Genomic DNA, 18,834 nt, shown 5'->3' on the forward strand with positions numbered 1-18,834 from the left:
AGCACAAAACTGGGGACCCAAATTTAAATCCCCAACGCCATGTAAGAGGCCAGGCACAGCCCTGTGTATCTGCAGCCTCAGCACTGTGATATGTGGGTAGGGGAAAGGAGATGTCTTGGATTTGCTGGACCACAACCTAGCTCTAGTGTATGTGTGTGTTTTAAAAAGCAGGGTCATAAATGGCAGAATTTGTTTATTATCCAGCAAAAGCACAAGACCATAATATAGTAAAAAAGGACCAAGGGAGACATGTAGAGTGTTTTGTTGTCAAAATAGGAGAACATGTCTCTAGGCTCAATTCAGGTCAATTTGATGGACTAGAGGAATGAAGGGCTTCCAGGTATCATCACAAGGATAGAGTCGGCCACAGCAGGTCTACTCACATGGGTTCTGAATGACAATCAGAAGATATTCTTTATCTAAGGAGAAACATGAGCAAAGTTAGTTCACATCTAATCCATGAACATTTCTGTTAGCCCGCTTTCTTCTAAACACCTTGTGGACATCATGTAGACAATAGCTGCACATCAGAATTGCCATGGCACCCTGGAAAATCTGAATGCACACCAACTTGGCACAGCATTTATAATTTTGTTTTTCCCCAGGACCACTAATTTTAATAAATATTCTAATATGGTTTTTATGTGCAGCAGCAAACAAAACTTTATCTACTTATCTGATGTGATCATGTGCTGTATGCTAGGTTTGTGGCCATAACACAATTATTCAGAAACATGTTGAATATAATTCCTTCAAGGAAGTGACTCTGTGGCCCTGTCTTCCAGTAGACTGGCTTGTCACACTCACTTCACAGGGAGGTTAACATTGATCTAGCCTTGGATACATCTCTTACTCTATTCCCAGAATGGATCTCTTCTGCCACTATTCAGAGAGTCCCTGTGCTATTCTGCCATTTATGTCCCTGTTTTAAATAATACACATGTGTACATTCTCTCTCTCTCTCTCTCTCTCTCTCTCTCTCTCTCTCTCTCACTCTCACACACACACACACACACACACACACACGTATACACACATATACACACACTTTAAAAAGTAAATACTAAAGGAGAGTCCATAATGACAGTGGAGGCAGGCAGCTGAGATAGCCTTTTTCAAACACACCCAGAAAGCAAAGTAAACTGAAAGAAAGATGAGCCTGGAAATTCTCCAATCCCATCTCCAGTGATGTCTCAGTCCCTGTGCTAGTTATTTTATAACTAGTAAGTGAAAATGGGTAAATTCAGCTTGTTTAAAGGCCAAATTGCTTGCTAATTTCATACACTGTTTGAGTTTGGCTTTCAGAATGAAACATCTTTGTTTCTGTAACCAAAGAGCTTTATGCCTCACATTTCATATTAAAATCTATACACTCACCAAGACTCTATAATCCCCAGGATTTGAAACAAGGTTTTAAGCCAGTAAAGTAGAAAAACATTTTCAGTATGAAACAACATGTCCAGTTACCTGGGGCTACCATGATTTCGTGTTTCTTCGATCTGATCCTGAGGAAAGTCAGGTCATTCTGGGGGTCAATGTCCCGGACTGTGCTCTTGGCCTTCATGGTCAGCTGATGGAGAAGACCTGCGTATTGAACTGTTGTGGAGTTGTCCAGGGTTGTTCGGATTGGAATGCCTGTGATGAGATTTAGTTGGGAGCTATTTTCCCCCTCATTGCAAGAGAGATATATACATTGTAAAAACTACGGGGAATCACTCATCTTTGCAAATGGCAGAAAGACTGATCGTGGATATTACTAGCTGGCATCAATTTGAGTTTGTTAATTATTTTATCATCTTTTTTGTTTCTATATAGAGTTTTAAGTAGAATTGAGTCAAGAGTTGTTAGAGTTTGACTGTTGCTTTCTCATCATTTAAGTCAGAACACAGAAGCTTCCCTCGCTAATAGTATCATTGCTATTACTGTTCATCTCTGCAAGCTTTTATGTTATGGAGATATTGGAATAGGATCAATATATTGGTTAGACATTTGGTATTTCAAATTTTTTAGTAGTGAATGTGTGGTGAATATTTTGTGCAAAAATCATCTGGAAGCTGTTAATTGTTTTAATCCTACCACTTAATTCTAATCACATTATTGATCTATATCTATCTATATACATACAAACACATATATGTATATATCTGAATTCTCGAGGTATCCCACTTATGAAATATGTGGTCTATAATGTGGCAGTTGTCCACTTCCCTGAAACAAGAGCCACACTGCCTAGGCCATGGAATGTATTCAGCAGAAGCATTCCAAACTCCTAACTCTTCCCACAATGTTAGAAAAATATGATAACCAGGAGACTGACTTTTCTGGGTGAATGTCCCTGGTCTGTGCTTATCTTCTATTTAAGTATTATTAAATTTGGAGTCTTGTTCACTCTGTTGCTGTATTATATATGAGATTAAAATAGATTAAATCTGTTGATTTAATTAAAAAAATTCTAGCCAGACAAATATGAAAATCTGAGTGAATTCAGTTCAAAGCCACTAAACCCTGGTAGGGACATCCAGCACCTAGTGTCTATTATGCAGCAGGTAGCAAGTTAGGTGTTTCACACCCATTGTATCTGATCAAAGACAACCTTTATGTTGAGAACTGCCAGACAGGAAGAAACTAGGGATTTCATTTCTAAGTATGCCATTACATTAAGGGGACAAATGACAAGAATCTGTCTGGGATCATTGTCAAATCCCTTAAGCATCTGAATTAAGGCCAGTCAACAAAAGTCCAAAGTGGTTCTCAGGCTTTTCTTCAGAAAATATAGCTCCAGAAACTAATGCCAAAGATGAACATTTTTCAAAGTCAAAGGATTACTATCTTAGAATTGCATCATTTTGTCAAGTCTTCACAAACCTGTGCGAGACTGTCAGTTTCTACTTTGAAACAGACCAAGTTTCCTTTTGAGAAAACTACCATCTCCAGAATAGTGACAAAGGCTGTCCAGCATTCACAGTGTGAGCTAGGGCATAGGTGAGGTATCATACAAAACCAGTAACTTCACAAAGAGCAGATCTGTAGCTAGCGGGAAGCAGTGGTGTAGCAGGCACCTAACTTCTAGACTTTTGGACAGAAGTCTGAATTTCTTGTCAGGATAAAAAATAGGACCAGAATAAATTATTCAAAGTGTAGATGGCAAGACTATGAAACAGAAGTGTGGGCTGTTGAGGCTCTCTTTTCATAACCCAGTCCATTAAATAAGAGGCCATCTTTCTGAAGAACACGTGCATACAGGATATTTTCACTCTCAGACACTCGAAAGAAGACAATCCAGCGGTCAGGGTTGGGGATTTAGCTCAGTGACAGTGCTTGCCCACCTGTCCCCAAGCCCCAGACCAACCAATCATCCAGTCAAGAAGTATTTAGTGAACGCTTGCTTTGTGCCAGTTAAAATTAATTTCCTCAAAAGTAATGTTTAGGGTGGGTGCGATATCGAACACTTTTAACCGAGCAGTGCTTTAGAGACCCAGACAGGAAGTTGGTTGTGAGTTGAGTTCGAGGCCAACATTTTCATAACCACAAATCCCATAATAATTTCAGTAGTTGGCATCAAGTTCACTCACTTGTTTTGGGCTGTATGCGTGTGTGTGCGCGTGCGTGCGTGCACACGCGCATGCATATGTGTTCATGTGGAGGCCAAAGGACAACCACAGGTGTCGGGTGTCATCCTTAGGGATGCTGTACATCTGCAGTGGGGCAGAGTATTTCACTGGTCTGGGGCTCACCAGTTAGGAATCAGCTGGCCAACGAACCCTCCTGTTTCCACCTCTCTGGTGCTGGGATTTTAAGTGAGCACTGCCACAACCACTGGGAATCAAACTCAGGTCCTTGTGCTTTCAAGTTGAGTACTTTATTGACTAAGTCATCTCCACAGCCTCACACACCTCCTTCCTGATAAACAATCATGGGTCCTAGTTTCTTACATATCCAATCAAGAATACTTTTTAAAGTGATTGAAAAAACTCACTTTGAATTATCATTCATGTGATCACTAGAGTCTATCTAATCCTCTCCCTTCCTTCTTTCCTCCCTTCCTTCCCCCCACTTTCTTTCTGTGGTGCTGAGAATCAGAACTCATAGCCTTATATTTGCAAGGTAAGCACTCTACCAGTTGGGCTATACCCCTCTCCACACCCTCTGCCTTTCTTCCATATTTAAGTGTATACAAGTACCTGACTATATAAACAGGAAATACTAACCACTGCTTTATATTCTAGTTTTTCATGTAATGACAAATAGTTCACCACCTTTCTTCAAGAATATGAATTTGCATGTATAGTTTCTATTTTAATAGTAGCACCCTAATTTTTCATTTAATAACTTGGGGAAATTGTTTGGTAGAACACATAAGGTTAAATTGTTTAACCGGCAGTTGAATGTCTGCTTTGTAATACATGTGACTTATATGTCCCCATGACAGGCATTTAGGCTGTTCTCATCCTATGACTTCTATCAACAAGGTGACATAACCTGTCAGTGCACATTTACTTGTTTGGGCACCAGATATTTCCAAAACAGAGCTTCCTGAACAACATATTGAACATTTTAAAATTTGATATTGTTGAATTTATGGCATCACTCTAGAATATGACTGCCTGTGATCCCAGGAAGCTTGGAGTCATTATTTCGGTTTGCCATCTGTAACTACCCATTTGTGCTTTGGTGGGCAGATTGTATTTCAGAAGCAAAGGAACCAACCGTCTGAATGGCTGATAAAACCTAATGATATTCAAATGATGAACTGTTGGATGTGTCAAGAATATTTAAAGTCAGAAGCCTATAGAAATTGGGCTTATACATAAAAGACTGTATGACAGCTTTGAGTGCTTGGGAGGTAGATATTTACATATTGGTGCTACAGTGAATGTTCTTATAAATGGGAAACTAAAATGAATAAAGAATCTACCATCATCGAAACCTAGACCACTGAGCCCGCTTTCTTGTCTTAAATAGGAAGGAAGCCTGTGTCTTAGAAACAAAGCAAAGGCTCAAAACACAACCTGGCATGTGATGACATCTAAATGGATAAACATAATAGAACTACTTAATTAACCACAAGACAAACTGACAATGATGTCTATGAATCGTCTTCTACAGCCATAGACAGAGAGCAAGAGGTTGGCAAGAGTGTCCTGGGGACCTTCTTTTAGTACTAAAGTGTCCAGGACTTCTGAAGGCTGTGAAGCTAATTGTACTAAGAGAGCCTCCAGTGACACTTGAACAGGCTATTAAGATTGTTTTGTTACATTCAGCTCATACAACTTATACCATATGCCATTAGGAAACAGCCCTGGCACACTCTGGCCATTAACTACCTCACCACAAAAATAAGCTGGGGAACAGGTTAATTTGACATCAGGTAAAAATCAAGTTTCCATAACCCTCGAAAAGTTCCCTGATTCCTGACATAATATTATTCTAGTCACAGTTAGGAAAAAGCTAACAGTATTAAAAATAACATTTTTGTTGTTTTCATCAAGAAAGTGAGAGGAATTTTCACTGAGAAGTTCAGGAAAGCAAACTTTATTTCCAATTTCACTCTTGGGGAGAGTCACTTTGACATCTAAACCTCTCCTTCCTCGCTCTTTTTATGTTTGTTTGTTTTGAAACAGGGCACCATGCAGCTTAAGCTAGCCTCAAACTTATAGCTGAGGATGACTTTGAACTCCTGCTTCACTGTCCCGGTTCTGGGATTATAGACCTGTTCCACCAAGCCCTGTTTATTCAATAGAACCCAAGGTTTTATTAGGCTGGCACTCTACCAACTGAGCCACATGCCCAGCCTACTATGTTTACTTGGAATATATGTATGTAACTGGCTGTATAAATGATCCAAAAAGGCTTCCTGATGCTTCATTGCCTGCTTTTGTTCTTGGATCCAAACCTTTTCTCCATCACTCTTTGGTGTGGTATTCTTTAAACATCTGATGCATCTCACCAGGACTGGGTGCTTTGGATTAAGATGTTCCAGTGAAATACATTAGAATCGTGCCTATACTGGGTTGGAGTGTTCTTTCAAACTTAAGTCCGCCCTTAGCTTCAGAAGATAGTCTTGTTTGGAAAGAGGTTCTCTGCAGAAGCAATCAGTTAAAATGAAGCCATGTGGGGTTATGGTGGGCCCTCACAGTTAGAGACTAGGGTAATGTGTCAGTAAGCAAAACAACACTGATGATTGGCTACCACTAGAATCTAGCAAGAGGTCAGGAAGCCTCCAGTCAGAGTACTCAGAAATGAGGGTTTTGTTGTTGTTGTTGTTGTTGGTGGTGGTGGTGGTGGTGGTGTGTGTGTGTGTGTGTGTGTGTGTGTGTGTGTGTGTGTGTGTGTGTGTGTGTCATTTGTTTTCACAGCCAAAGCAAACTCACAAGGAACCTCTGTTAAATCACACAGGTAGCCCATGTAAGTTAGGGTGGGAGACCCTGTAGCAGATACTTGGAAGCAAAATTGTTTAAACAGGGCCACACTGAGAGCTGACAACTTCCTGGAAATACATGGCCCAGCTTTTGACGTCTTGTATAGACAATCCTAGCTCCTTCTTCCTCATTCCTCAAGCTCAATTAATTTATCCTAACACCCATCACTACATGCATTTGGCAGAATTATTCTTTTTATTTTATAAAACAAACCAAACGTTTTCTCTGCAAATTTCAATCAAATACATCAAAGTTCTCAGAAATTCTTTAATTAGAATTCTATTAACTGCTGGTGATTAAGCTGGGCACTTGACAGTCTTCTCATCTAGCAGCCACAACCAGCAGGAACTCAGGATATTTTCCATCTTACTGACAAGGAAACAGAGTGCAGAATTTCAATAGTCTTTTAGCTGGTGTTGCACAATAAGCATTTACTGACAAATTGCACCAGAACACTGAGCTGGAGATCAGCTGAGTCTATGGCTGTTCCCACCATGAATTATTAGAGGTAACTACTCTTATTTCAAAGACTTCTCTAGAAATGTTGGCACCTCTCATCTTTACAAATGCCAGAATGAGCAGTGGGACAAGCAGAGACCTTTACAATGCAGAACATGGCTTGGAGTCTCCTGGCCTGGGGACTGAGCACAAGTGGACCTGCCCCCTGCAGGCCAAGCCATCCAGAGACTGCTGACATTGCAGTGCTAGTCCCGCCTCCACCCACCAGAGGAGGGAGTGTCTCAGACAGGCCTTCACCCATCAGGAGAGCCATCAGAGTATTGGACTTGCTTACATCCAATGGAAGAAAACCTTGAACCCACCAGGAGAGGGACCTCCTCTGCACCCACTGGAAGAAGGGATGGGAGATGACAGTATAAGAACACATCTAACAACAGAAAGACTAATATGATGCCACCAGAGAATAGGGACTCTACACCAGCAAGACCTGAACATCCCAACACATATGAAGCAGAAGAGAATGACATTATGAAGATGATAGAGACCCTCAAAGAGGAAATCAGAAAATCCCTTAAAGAAATGGAAGAAAAAACAAACAAAAATTTAAGAAAATAAATAAATAAAAGGTGAAGGAAGTGATTCAAACAAGTCAAGGTTTGAAAGCTGAAATAGAGACAGTTTACACACACACACACACACACACACACACACACACACACACACACACAGAGTCTAAGGGAATGCTGGAAATAGAAAAGCTGAATAAATGATTAGGAACTATAGAAGTGAACATAACCAATAGAATACAAGAGATAAAAGAGAGAATCTTGGGTGTTGAATATACACTAGGAGAAATAGATTCATTGACCAAAGAGAATCTTAAGTCCAACAAATCTCAAACACAAAATATCCAGGAAATATGGAACACCATGAAAAGGCCAAACTTAAAAATAGGTATAGAAGAAGGTGAAGAAACCCACTTCAAAGGTGCAGAAAACATATTCAACTAATTCATAGAAGAAAACTTTCCCAACCTAAAGAAAGATATGTGAAAGAAAGTACAAGAAGCTTACAGAACACCAAATACAGTAGATCACAAAACAAGTCCCCTTGCTACATAATAATCAAAACAACAAATATACAGAATAAAGAGAGAGTATTAAGAGTAGCAAAAGAAAAAGGCCAAGTAATATATACAGGCAAACCTATTAGAATTACACCTGACTTCTCCATGGAAACTCTGAAAGCCAGAAGACCCTGTGTAGATATTCTACCAACACTAAGAGACCATGGATGCCAGCTTAAACTACTATGCCCAGCAAAGCTTTCAATCAGTATAGATGGAGAAACCAAGATATTCCATGACAAAACCAGATTTAAACAATACATATCCACTAATCCACCCCTACAGAAAGTACTGGAAGGAAAACTTCAACCCAAGGAAATTATCTACAGTCACAAAAACATAGGCAATTGATAATCCTACTTTACCAACAGCCAAAATAAAAAAAAAAAAGGGGGTGGTGGTGGTGGTGGGGAGAGATCCACACACAGTACCACCACCACCACCAGATCAAAAACAAATAATAATTAAAAATCAATGGTCATTAATATCCCTCAATATCAATGGTCTTGTCTAGCCTATAAAAAGACACGGGCTAACAGAATGGATACGAAGACATTCTGCTGCATACAAGAAACACGCTTCAACTCAAAGACAGACATTACCTCAAAGTAATGGGTTGGGAAAAGATTTTCCAATCACATAGGCCCAAGAAATAAGTTGGTGTAACAATCCTAATATCTACAAATTAGACTTCAAACTAAAACCAATAAAAAGAGATGAAGATGGTCATTTCATATTCATCACAGGAAAAAAAAATCCATCAAAATTGAGTCAATTCTGAACATCTATGCACCAAATACAAAGACACCCACAGTCATAAAAGAAACATTACTAAAACTCAAATCTCACATAAAACCTCACAAACCTGTCATGGGAGACTTCAACACCCCACTCTCACCACTAGGCAGGACCACCAGACAGAAACTTAACAAAGAAACAAAAGAACTACAGAAATTATGACCCAATTGGGTTTAGCAGACATCTATAAAACATTCCATCCAAACACAAAAGAATATACCTTCTTCTAAACTCCACATGGAACCTTCTATAAAATCAGCAACGTACCTGGCAACATAGCAAACCTCAACAGATTAAAAAAAATTGGAATAACTCCCTGTATCTTATCAGACTACCATGCTTAAAGTTAGAATTCAACAACAACACAAATTGCAGAACCCTATAATCTCATGGAAACTGAACAATGTGCAATTGCACCATTCCAGGGTCAAAGAATAAATTAAAGACTTCCTAGAATTCAATGAGAATTAAGACACAATATACTCAAACTTACCTGACACTTTGACAGCAGTACTAAGAGGAAAGTTCATAGTACTAAGAGCCCACATGAAGAACTTGGAAAATAGTCACACTAGAGAATTAACAGCACAACTGAAAGCTCTAGAACAAAAAGAAGCAAACTCACCCTGGAGGAGTAGACACCAGGAAATAATCAAATTGAGGGCTGAAATCAATAAGGTAGAAACAAAGAATCAATGAAAGAAGGAGTTGGTTCTTCAAGAAAATCAACGAGATAGACAAGCTTTTATCCAAACTAACAAAAAAGCAGAGAGAGAACATGCAAATTAATAAAATCAGAAATGAAAAGGCAGACATAACAACAGACACTGAGAAAATCCAGAGAATCATCAGGCTATACTTTGAAAGTCTGTACTCCACAAAATTCAAAACTTTAAAGGAAATGGATGATTTTCTGGATAGATATCACTTACCAAACTTAAGTCAAGAACAGACAAGAGATTTGAATAGACCTATAACCTGTATTGAATTAGAAGCAGTCATCAAATGTCTCCCAACCAAAAAAAGCCCAAGGTCAGATGGTTTCAGTTCAGAATTCTACCAGAAACTCAAAGAAGAGCTACTACTAATATTTTTCAAAGTGTTCCACACAATAGAAGCAGAAGGCTCATTGCCAAACTCTCTTTATAAGGCTGCAATTACCTTGGTACCCAAACCATACAGAGACACAACTAAGAAAGAGAACTACAGACCAATATCACTCATGAACATTGTTGCAAAAATTCTCAATAAAATACTGGCAAATTGAATTCAAGAACACATCAGAAAAATCATCTACCATGATCAAGTAGGCTTCAGCCCAGGGATGCAGGGATGGTTCAATATATGAAAATCTATCAATATAATCCACCATTTAAACAAACAGAAAAAGGAAAACCACATGATCATCTCACTAGATGCCGAGAAAGCCTTTGACAAAATCCAACACCCCTTCATGATAAAGGTCTGGGAGAGATCAAGGATAACAGGAACATACCTAAACATAATAAAAGCAATGTACAGCAAACCAACAGCCAACATAAAACTAAATGGAGAGAAATTCAAGGCGATTTCTCTAAAATTAGGAACAAGACAAGGCTATCCATTCTCTCCATATCTCTTCAATATGATACTTGAAGTTCTAGCTAGAACAATAAGACAATAAAAGGAGATCAAAGGAAGAAGTCAAACATCCACTACTCACAGATGATATGATAATTTACATAAATTTATATAAATGACCTGAAAAATTCTACCAGGGAAGTCCTACAGCTGATAAACACCTTCAGTAAACTAGCAGGATACAAGATTAACTAAAAAAAAATATCAATAGCCCTACTATATATAGATGATAAATGGGTTGAGGAAGAAATCAGAAAAACATCACCCATTACAACAAGATAAAAACAACATAAAATATCTTGGGGGGTAATACTAACCAAACAAAGGAAAGACATGTATAACAAGCTTTGAGTCTTTAAAGAAAGAAATTAAAGAAGAAAACAGAAAATGGAAAGATCTTCCATACTCTTGGATAGGCAGGATCAACATAGTAAAAATGGCAATCTTGCCAAAAGCAATCTACATGTGCAATGCAATCCCGATCAAAATCCCAGCACAATTCTTGACAGACCTTGAAAGAACAATCCTCAACTTTATATGGAAAAATAAAAACCCAGGATAGCCAAAACAACCCTGTACAATAAACTTCAGGAGGCATCACCATCCCTGATTTCAAACTCTACTATAGAGCTATAGTCCTGAAAACAGCTTAATATTGACACAAAAATAGACAGGTAGACCAGTAGAATAGAATGGAAAACTCTGATATTAACCCACACACCTACGAACACCTGATTGTTTGACAAAAAGCTAAAATTATACAATGGAAAAAAAGAAAGCATCTTCAACAAATGGTGCTGGCATAACTGGATGCTGGTGTGTAGAAGACTGCAGATAGACCCATGTCTATTGCCATGCACAAAACTTAAGTCCAAATGGATCAAAGATGTCAACATAAATCCATCCACACTGAACCTCTTAGAAAAGAAAGTGGAAGGTACCCTTGAACGAATTGGTACAGGAGACCACTTCCTGAACATAACACCAGAGCATAGACACTGAGATTGATAATAAATGGAAGCTCCTCAAACTGAGATGCTCTGTAAGGCAAAGGGCACAGTCACCAATACAAAACAGCAGCCCACAAAATGGGAAAAAATCTTCACCAACCCCACATCTGACAGGGCTGATCTCCAAAATATACAAAGAACTTAAGAAGCTAGTCACCAAAGCACCAAATAATCCTATTTAAAATTGGTTACAGAACTAAATAGAGAATTCTCAATAGAGGAATCTAAAATGGCTGGAAGATACTTAGGAAAGTGCTTGATATCCTTAGCCACCAGGGAAACACAAATCAAAACAACTCTGAGATATCATCTTCTCTAGTCAGAATGGCTAAAATAAAAAACAACAATGACAGTTTATGCTGGGGAGGATGGGGAGAAAGGGGAACACCCCTACATTGCTAGTGGGAGTGCAATCTTGTACAGCCACTTTGGAAATCAGTATGGCTGTTCCTCAGGAAAATGGGAATCATTCCACCCCTCAGGAAAATGGGAATCATTCCACCTCAAGACCCAGCAATTCCACTTTTAGGCATATACATAAAGTCTGAACATTCCTACAACAGGGACATCTATTCAACTATGTTCATAGCAGCATTATTTGTAATAGCCAGAACCTGGAAGCAACCTAGATGCCCTCAACTGAATAATGGAAAAGAAAATGTGGTAATTTACACAATGGAGTACAACTCTGAGAAAAAAGAAAAAGAAAAAACAAACCAAAAACAACAACAAAAAACAACAAACAAACAAACAAAAAACAACCCCCCTCAATTGGAATCTTGAAAGCAAATGGATGGAACTAGAAGAACCCATCTTGAGTGAAGTAACTAGTCACAAAAAGACAGACATGGTATGTACTCACTCATATATGACTATTAGACATAGAGCAAAGGATTACCACCCTACAATCCACACCTCCAGAGAAGCTAGGAAACAAGGAGGACTCTAAGAGAGACATACATGGTCACCCTGAGAAGGGGAGGAAAGGGACAAGATCTCCTGAGCAAATTGGGAGCATGGGGGGAGGGGAGAGGGAGTTAGGAGAAAGAGAATGGGAGAAGAGGAGGCAGAGGAGGACATGAGGGAGCAGGAAGATTGAGTTGGGGAAGAATAAAGGAGACCAAGAAAAGAGATACCATAAAAGAGGGAGCCATTATAGGTTTAAAGAGAAATCTGGCACTAGGGAAATGTCCAGAGATATACAAGGATGACCCCAACTAAGAATCTAAGCAATACTGGAGAGGCTACCTTACATGCTCTTCCCCAATAATGAGATTGATGCCTACCTTATATGCCATCCTAGAGCCCTCATGCAGTAGCTGATGGAAGCAGAAGCAGACACTCACAGCTAAGTACTGAGCTGAACTCGGAATCCAGTTGCAGAGAGGGAGAAGTGATGAGCAACAGGGTCAAGACCAGGCTGGGGAAACCCACAGGAACAGCTGACCTGAACAAGGGGGAGCTCATGGACTCCAGGCTGATAGTTGGGAAACTAGCATAGAAGTGCACTAGGCCCCCTGAACATGGGTGTTAGTTAGAAGGACTGGGCAGTCTATGGGGTCTCTGGTAGTGGATCAGTATTTTTCCCTAGTGTATGAATGGACATTGGGAGCCCATTTCATATAGAGGGATACTCTCTTAGCCTAGACACGTGGGGAAGGGCCTGGGCTCTGCCCCAAATGATGTGACAGACTTTCATGATCCCCCTGGATGGCCTCACCCTCCCTGGGGAGCAGAAGAGGGATGGAGGGATGGAATGGGCATCGGTAGGGGCCATGGGAGGATGGGAGGAAGAGGAACCAGGATTGATATATAAAATAAGATTGTTTCTAATTTAAAGAAAAAAGATGCAGAACATGGAGCAAAGAGGCAGGGACCATGTTGTGAAGTCTTATTATTTTGGGTGGGGGTACTTGGGCTTGTGTGCACACCTGCACATGTGAATGTGTGGAAATCAGAGGACAAGTTATTGGAGTCAGTTATCTCTGTCCACTACGTGGGTGCTGGGGATAGAACTCAGGTCTTCAGGCTTGTCTGTAAGTGCATTTGCCCATTGAGCCATCTTGCAGGCTCACTATGCAGTTCCTTGATGTGGGTGGTTTAGAGACAGTGAGTACCAGGCGAGTGTCCACATTTTATAGTTGGGAATGCATTGTTTTTTCCTGTCAGTTATTTACGAGACTATTCCAGTAAAGCTATGAAATGAATTCTTGTATTGGAGGGTTATGGGGAGACTTAGAGGGAGCAGTGGGGAAGAGAGATGACTAAGACATATTATATACACATATGGAAGATACATGCAAGAAATTTCCAAGCAATAAATTAAAATCATTATTAAAATGGGTACAAGTGAATTATGTAATTTTTACCTAATGATAAAAGAAAAATTTCAATTTTAAATCAAGATTGAAGCTCTGTAGCCTTTATAACATTAAGTCAAAACCAAACCACCATCACATAATTTTCCCTCTCTTCAACAAGGGAGCTTTGCTTGCCCTACTGAAGAGATGGGAGTTGCCAGAGTTTCTGAAGAAGACACCTTGTAGGATTTCTTAAGGATACATACGCATTTTAGATAGTGTGTGTCTCTTAGATGAGTAATTGGTATACAGTAGGTATCCAATAGATGTCTGATGAATAACTGCTAGGGTGGGAATAGACAAAACATGCTTTTAAGTTTAGAACTTAGGGTAAGTGTCTTCACTAAAGACAAAACAGATGGGTCCCCAGTTAAGTGTCTGGGTGTCAGACTCAATCAGCCTATGGCAAGGCATTACCTTCTGCATTGACCACCATGGTTCCAATGACCCCTTTGTGGCTCTGAATCCTCTTGAGGGTTTCCTCCACCTCAGTCTGCAAGAGATCAGGGCCACCATTAACCAGGAGGGTTTCTGTGGTGATATCAACTCTACTGAGAATAGCTACAAAGATACCTAATCCCCAATTTCTTTAACTGGGGGCTGGATGCTATGTGCTCAGCTATTTAAGAGGTAAGCTTGGAACTGTTACATCTCACATGGGAGCTGTGTATGAAGCCTCCACTTGCATAGAACCTAGACATATTTCCAGGGTTCAGCCTCAGCAGAGACAGGGGGCCTCACAAGGGCTCCCTGTAAGCTTCTGTGTGTCTCCATTTGCTAGGAAAGTAGTGCTTTTTTGTTGGTTTGTTGGTATATTGCCCAGAAAGCTACCATGGGTTATCTTTAAGTGGCTCCCATTTCTATACTCATAAAAACTTCCTTTGTGTGTCATAGTCCTTAAATATTTATCCTCTGAGTGTCCAAAAGCTGCCCTTAGTGGTTAACCTTAATTTCATCTGTCACTTCCTCTGGGGGATTCATTCTGGCGATGAAACTTACAAAGGGCATTCGATGCAAGCAGCATGTTGCAGGATGCTGGGGTCTCCTGATTACAGTGGCCTGTGTCTCGGTTTAAGCTGAAAGTTCAGATTGGAATGACTGTTTGGGATCCCACGGCTGGGTTTCATGTTTACCTTTGTGAGCTGACTGTGTGAACCAGTGTATTCCTTTAAAAAATATATCTTATTATTTTATGAGTATGGGTGTTGTCTGAATGTATGTCTGTGCACCATGTGCATGTTTTGTGCCAGTAGAGGCCAGAAAGAGGGTGCCAGGTCACCTAGACCTAGAGTTACAGACAGTTGTGAATACCATACTGTGCTGGGGGTTGAACCCACGTCCTCTGCAAGAGTATCTAGTGCTGTTAACCACCGAGCCATCTCTCTAGCCTCATATAAAATGATTTTTGAAGTTTTTCTCTGAGAAAGGGTTTCATACTATGTAGCTCAGGCTGGTTTTGAACTTACAGCAATCCTTGTGCCTCAATCTCCCAAGTACTGGGATTGCAGACAGGCATTACATCACAAGTGAATGTTAGGTTATTCAGTCAGAGACCAGGTTTTCTTTTGCACCCAGGCAGATGTGAGCAAGCGCTTGCATGTCTTTCCCATCACCAGAGCAGGTGCTTTCTGAATTTGAGGATATGCCATGCTAGATTCATGGCTTTCCCTTCTGTGGATACCATTAACATTTAATTAGTATGTTCTTTAAATTATATCATGGCCCAAAGCTTAAAGAAATGCATTTGCAGAGGTTAAATCTGGCTCCCCGACACATATCGAAACAAGTGTAAATCAAGGAAGAAAGCATATTTTTATACTTCACTACCATCAAAGTGTTGAGCCTGAGGTATCCTCTGAAAGTGAAAATAAGACATTACTAATGACAGTATTATCGAAAACCTGATTGTGCCAGGGACTTGTTTTGTCCCATACATAGCCTTGGGGAGGGAGGGAGGGAGGGAGGGAGGGAGGGAGGGAGGGAGGGAGGGAGGGAGAGAGAGAGAGAGAGAGAGAGAGAGAGAACAGAAAGAAAAGGTGAATCACCGAAACTTGGCATTTCTTGATTTCCTTCTGTCTGGCCTGGAAGATCCAGACTACTACAGTTCTGACCATTTTTAGGAGCATGTCTACAGCTCCCCCAAAGCCTCCCTCCATTGCTCTTCTCCAGGGATCTCCTCCTCTGACTTCCAGAGGCCCCTACTGCAGAGTCTAAGCCCACCTCCTTCCCTCCTCTCTTTGCCCCCTCTTTTCTCTCCTTTTGCTCCTCTCCCCTTTCCTTTTTCTCCATCCGTTCCCTCTACTTCTTCCTCCTCTCTTTCTTCCCTTCTGTTTTCCCCCCTTTTCACTTCACTCCTTTCTCTCCCATTCCAGGCCCTCGTTTCTCTTCCTCTTTGCTGTTTTTCTCGTTCCCTCTACTTTTATCTCTTCCTTCTCCTTCCTTTTCTGTGCAGGTGGAGAGAGAAGGGGTCCTTCCTTCTTTATATCTGTAAATAGTGAGAACCTCCCAGGACAGCTGTGCCTCCCTTTCACCCTTCCAGACATGGACCCAGACAGATTTACCATAGCTCCTGTGGGACAGCTCCACTCTCAAGCCGGAGCTGCAGTTTCTGTGCTTGTCAACAACGCTTTCCCCGTTGCTAGGAAACGAGGCAGGAAGTGGCTTCCAGAAAACTGTGGGGCTGCGCCTGCGCAACTGTCAGCCTATTTCTGAAGACCGGTGTTGCTCCCTGCCTCTGGCAGGCTGCTTCCCAGCCTAGCAAAAGGTTCTAGAGGCAGACAGAGGGCGTTCCTTCCCCCATGTAGTTCAAGGCAATGAGGTCCGTGATGGGAAGGGAACTCCTGTGTGTTGCACGGATCTGATTTCTCCCCCTTTCCATGTTTTATGGAGATGTGGCAACCATTTGTTCCTGGAACCAGACAAGCGCAGCCAGCCCACTCTACTGCCCCCCTCCCCAAGGTGAGCTACTGATACTCACCTGGGCGCACCATAATACCCATGTGAGATATAGTACTATGTACGTGGGAAACCATAATACACTATGGACACAGTAGCACCGGGGGAGGGTGTTCATCCCAAAACCAATTGATTTCACTCATCACTGAGTATTTGATTTTATAACTGAGACTATCTAGAAAGGGTTGTAGGATGGTCTAAGGGTCATTTCTGTTGCTGTGATAAAACACAGTGACAAAGAGCAAATTAGGAGAAAGGGTTCAAATTAACTTACAATTCCAGGTCGCAATCATCCTTGTGGGGAAGTCAGGGCAGGGGCTTGAAGCAGCTAGTTAGATCTGCAGACAAAGAAAGGTAGGAAGAAAGAGAGAGAAGGAGATGGAGGGAAAGAGGGGGTAGTGGGAGGGAGGGGGAGTGAGAGAGAAGAGGGGAGGTGAGGGAGGAGAGAGAAGGAGGGAGTGGGAGGGAGGGAGGAGAGAGAATGAATAGATGCCTATGCTTGGTTCCTTTTTTTTTGCTAGTCCTTACACAATTAAGTTTAGAGAACGCTGCCTCTACCTTTAGGCTGGGTCTTCCCACATCAATTACCATAAGATAATTTCCATAGACATTTCCACCAACCAACCTGATCTAGACAATCCCTCACTGAGACTCTCCCCCAGTGATTCTACATTGTGTTCTATTTACAGTTAAAACTAACAATCACATAGTAGAAGAGTGAATCTGAGGTGTGTGTGTGTGTGTGTGTGTGTGTGCGCACGCATTGTCCCAATTGATTAAATGTATTGTTTTGCAGAATAAAAATGTGGGACTTTACAGCAACTCTGGTTGAACTGCATAAAGTCTTGACTCTGACTCCTCCCTCCTTGTGTTTCTGATCAAGGAGAATTCCACTAGAATCCACACATAGCCATTTGTTTTTCTTATAATACTCTGCCTATGCACCGGGTCTGTTATGTCAATCAACCTTAATGAAGGAAGGGGCTGCATATGCATGGGGGTGAGTTCCTCATTTCTGGAGTCAGGGTGTCAAGCTCGTTCAGTAGCTGACAGCTGTGATTAGAGGCAAATAGGACTCCAGCATGAAAGGCCCTGGCAGGAGAGCCCAACAGTGCAGAAAGAAATGAGAAGTGGCCAAACTGACTTCCAACCAGCAGTCAAGTTTGACTCTGTGCATAGGAAATCAATGAAGAGAATATGAGCCATTTTCTCCTCATCGACTTTTCATTCTAATTATTCCTTGGAGGTAGCTTGGTTTAATTTTTATGCCTTTTCTTTGGAGCGGCAGTATAATGAATATCCAAGGCTGTGCTGTATAACATGCCTTGGAGGAAATCTGGCATGCCCTCTGTCCCATCCTAGGTGCTGGGCATTCCTTCCACCCCCTCCGCCACCTTCCCATTTCTTCCCTTCTTTTAATTCACACTAAACGCTAAATAACCTTCAACACCAGTGGAAGTGTTAGGGACTAAAACTTGCAAGCACTCAGAAAAATGAAAGTGCAGCCACATTTCATTCTTCCTGGTGCTTTCAATGGACGGTAATCTGGAACTTTTCTCCCGAAAGGTGCTTTTGGTCAGTGTATTGTATCACAGCAACATAAATGAGATCGCAACATCAGTTTCTCAATGGTTATTCTAAATAGTCTAAGTACACAAATAAAAAATGCCAGAGTGCACTTTTGAAAATGTTTTATTATTTATCAGAAGGTGACTTTGGGTAGAGGCAATTTTAAAGTAAAAGTATGAAAACATAGACCATGATGACATTAACTCAAAGAAATATCAGATGAATAGACTATAGAGCAGAGAAAATTACCACAGAGGATAAAATGGTCAAGCAACCACCATACCATACAGAATCTGAAAGTGGAAACATACACTGACAATAACCAAGTTTCAAATACACGAGAGAAAAGTTTGGTACAGTTGGAATAGCCCATGTTCAGTCCATGTTCAGTGATAGTGAAGACTTTCACACCCTTACTGGATGATTAACAGGAAAGTCAATGAGAAATCTGCTAAGCACAGAAAATCTAAACTCTTCACCCAACAGGTTTAAATTGACATTAATAGAGCAAACCAACC

The 18,834-nt window shown here is 40.8% G+C and overlaps 1 protein-coding gene across 1 annotated transcript; it reads right to left on the reverse strand.

Moving 5' to 3' along the window:
• Positions 1 to 180: 180 nt before the first annotated feature.
• Dynlrb2 (dynein light chain roadblock-type 2) lies at positions 181 to 16,434 on the reverse strand. Its single transcript, XM_051201386.1, has 4 exons — positions 16,354 to 16,434; positions 14,210 to 14,285; positions 1,468 to 1,635; positions 181 to 419 (listed from the first exon to the last, which is right to left on the reverse strand). The coding sequence occupies exons 1-4, from the start codon at positions 16,354 to 16,356 to the stop codon at positions 376 to 378; spliced, it is 291 nt and encodes a 96-aa protein (XP_051057343.1). The 5' UTR covers positions 16,357 to 16,434; the 3' UTR covers positions 181 to 375.
• Between the last annotated feature and the right edge of the window lie 2,400 nt (positions 16,435 to 18,834).

Source organism: Phodopus roborovskii, unplaced genomic scaffold, assembly GCF_943737965.1.
Source record: "Phodopus roborovskii unplaced genomic scaffold, PHOROB, whole genome shotgun sequence".
Classification (NCBI taxonomy): Eukaryota; Metazoa; Chordata; class Mammalia; order Rodentia; family Cricetidae; genus Phodopus; species Phodopus roborovskii.

Bases quoted from the DNA above. Each gene is read 5' to 3' on its own strand.
- Dynlrb2 (XM_051201386.1), bottom strand. The intron at 1,636-14,209 runs GTAATGCCTTGC...ATCTCATCACAG, and splicing joins CATGGTGGTCAATGCAGAAG to GCATTCCAATCCGAACAACC. The intron at 420-1,467 runs GTAACTGGACAT...GTTTCTCCTTAG, and splicing joins CGAAATCATGGTAGCCCCAG to ATAAAGAATATCTTCTGATT.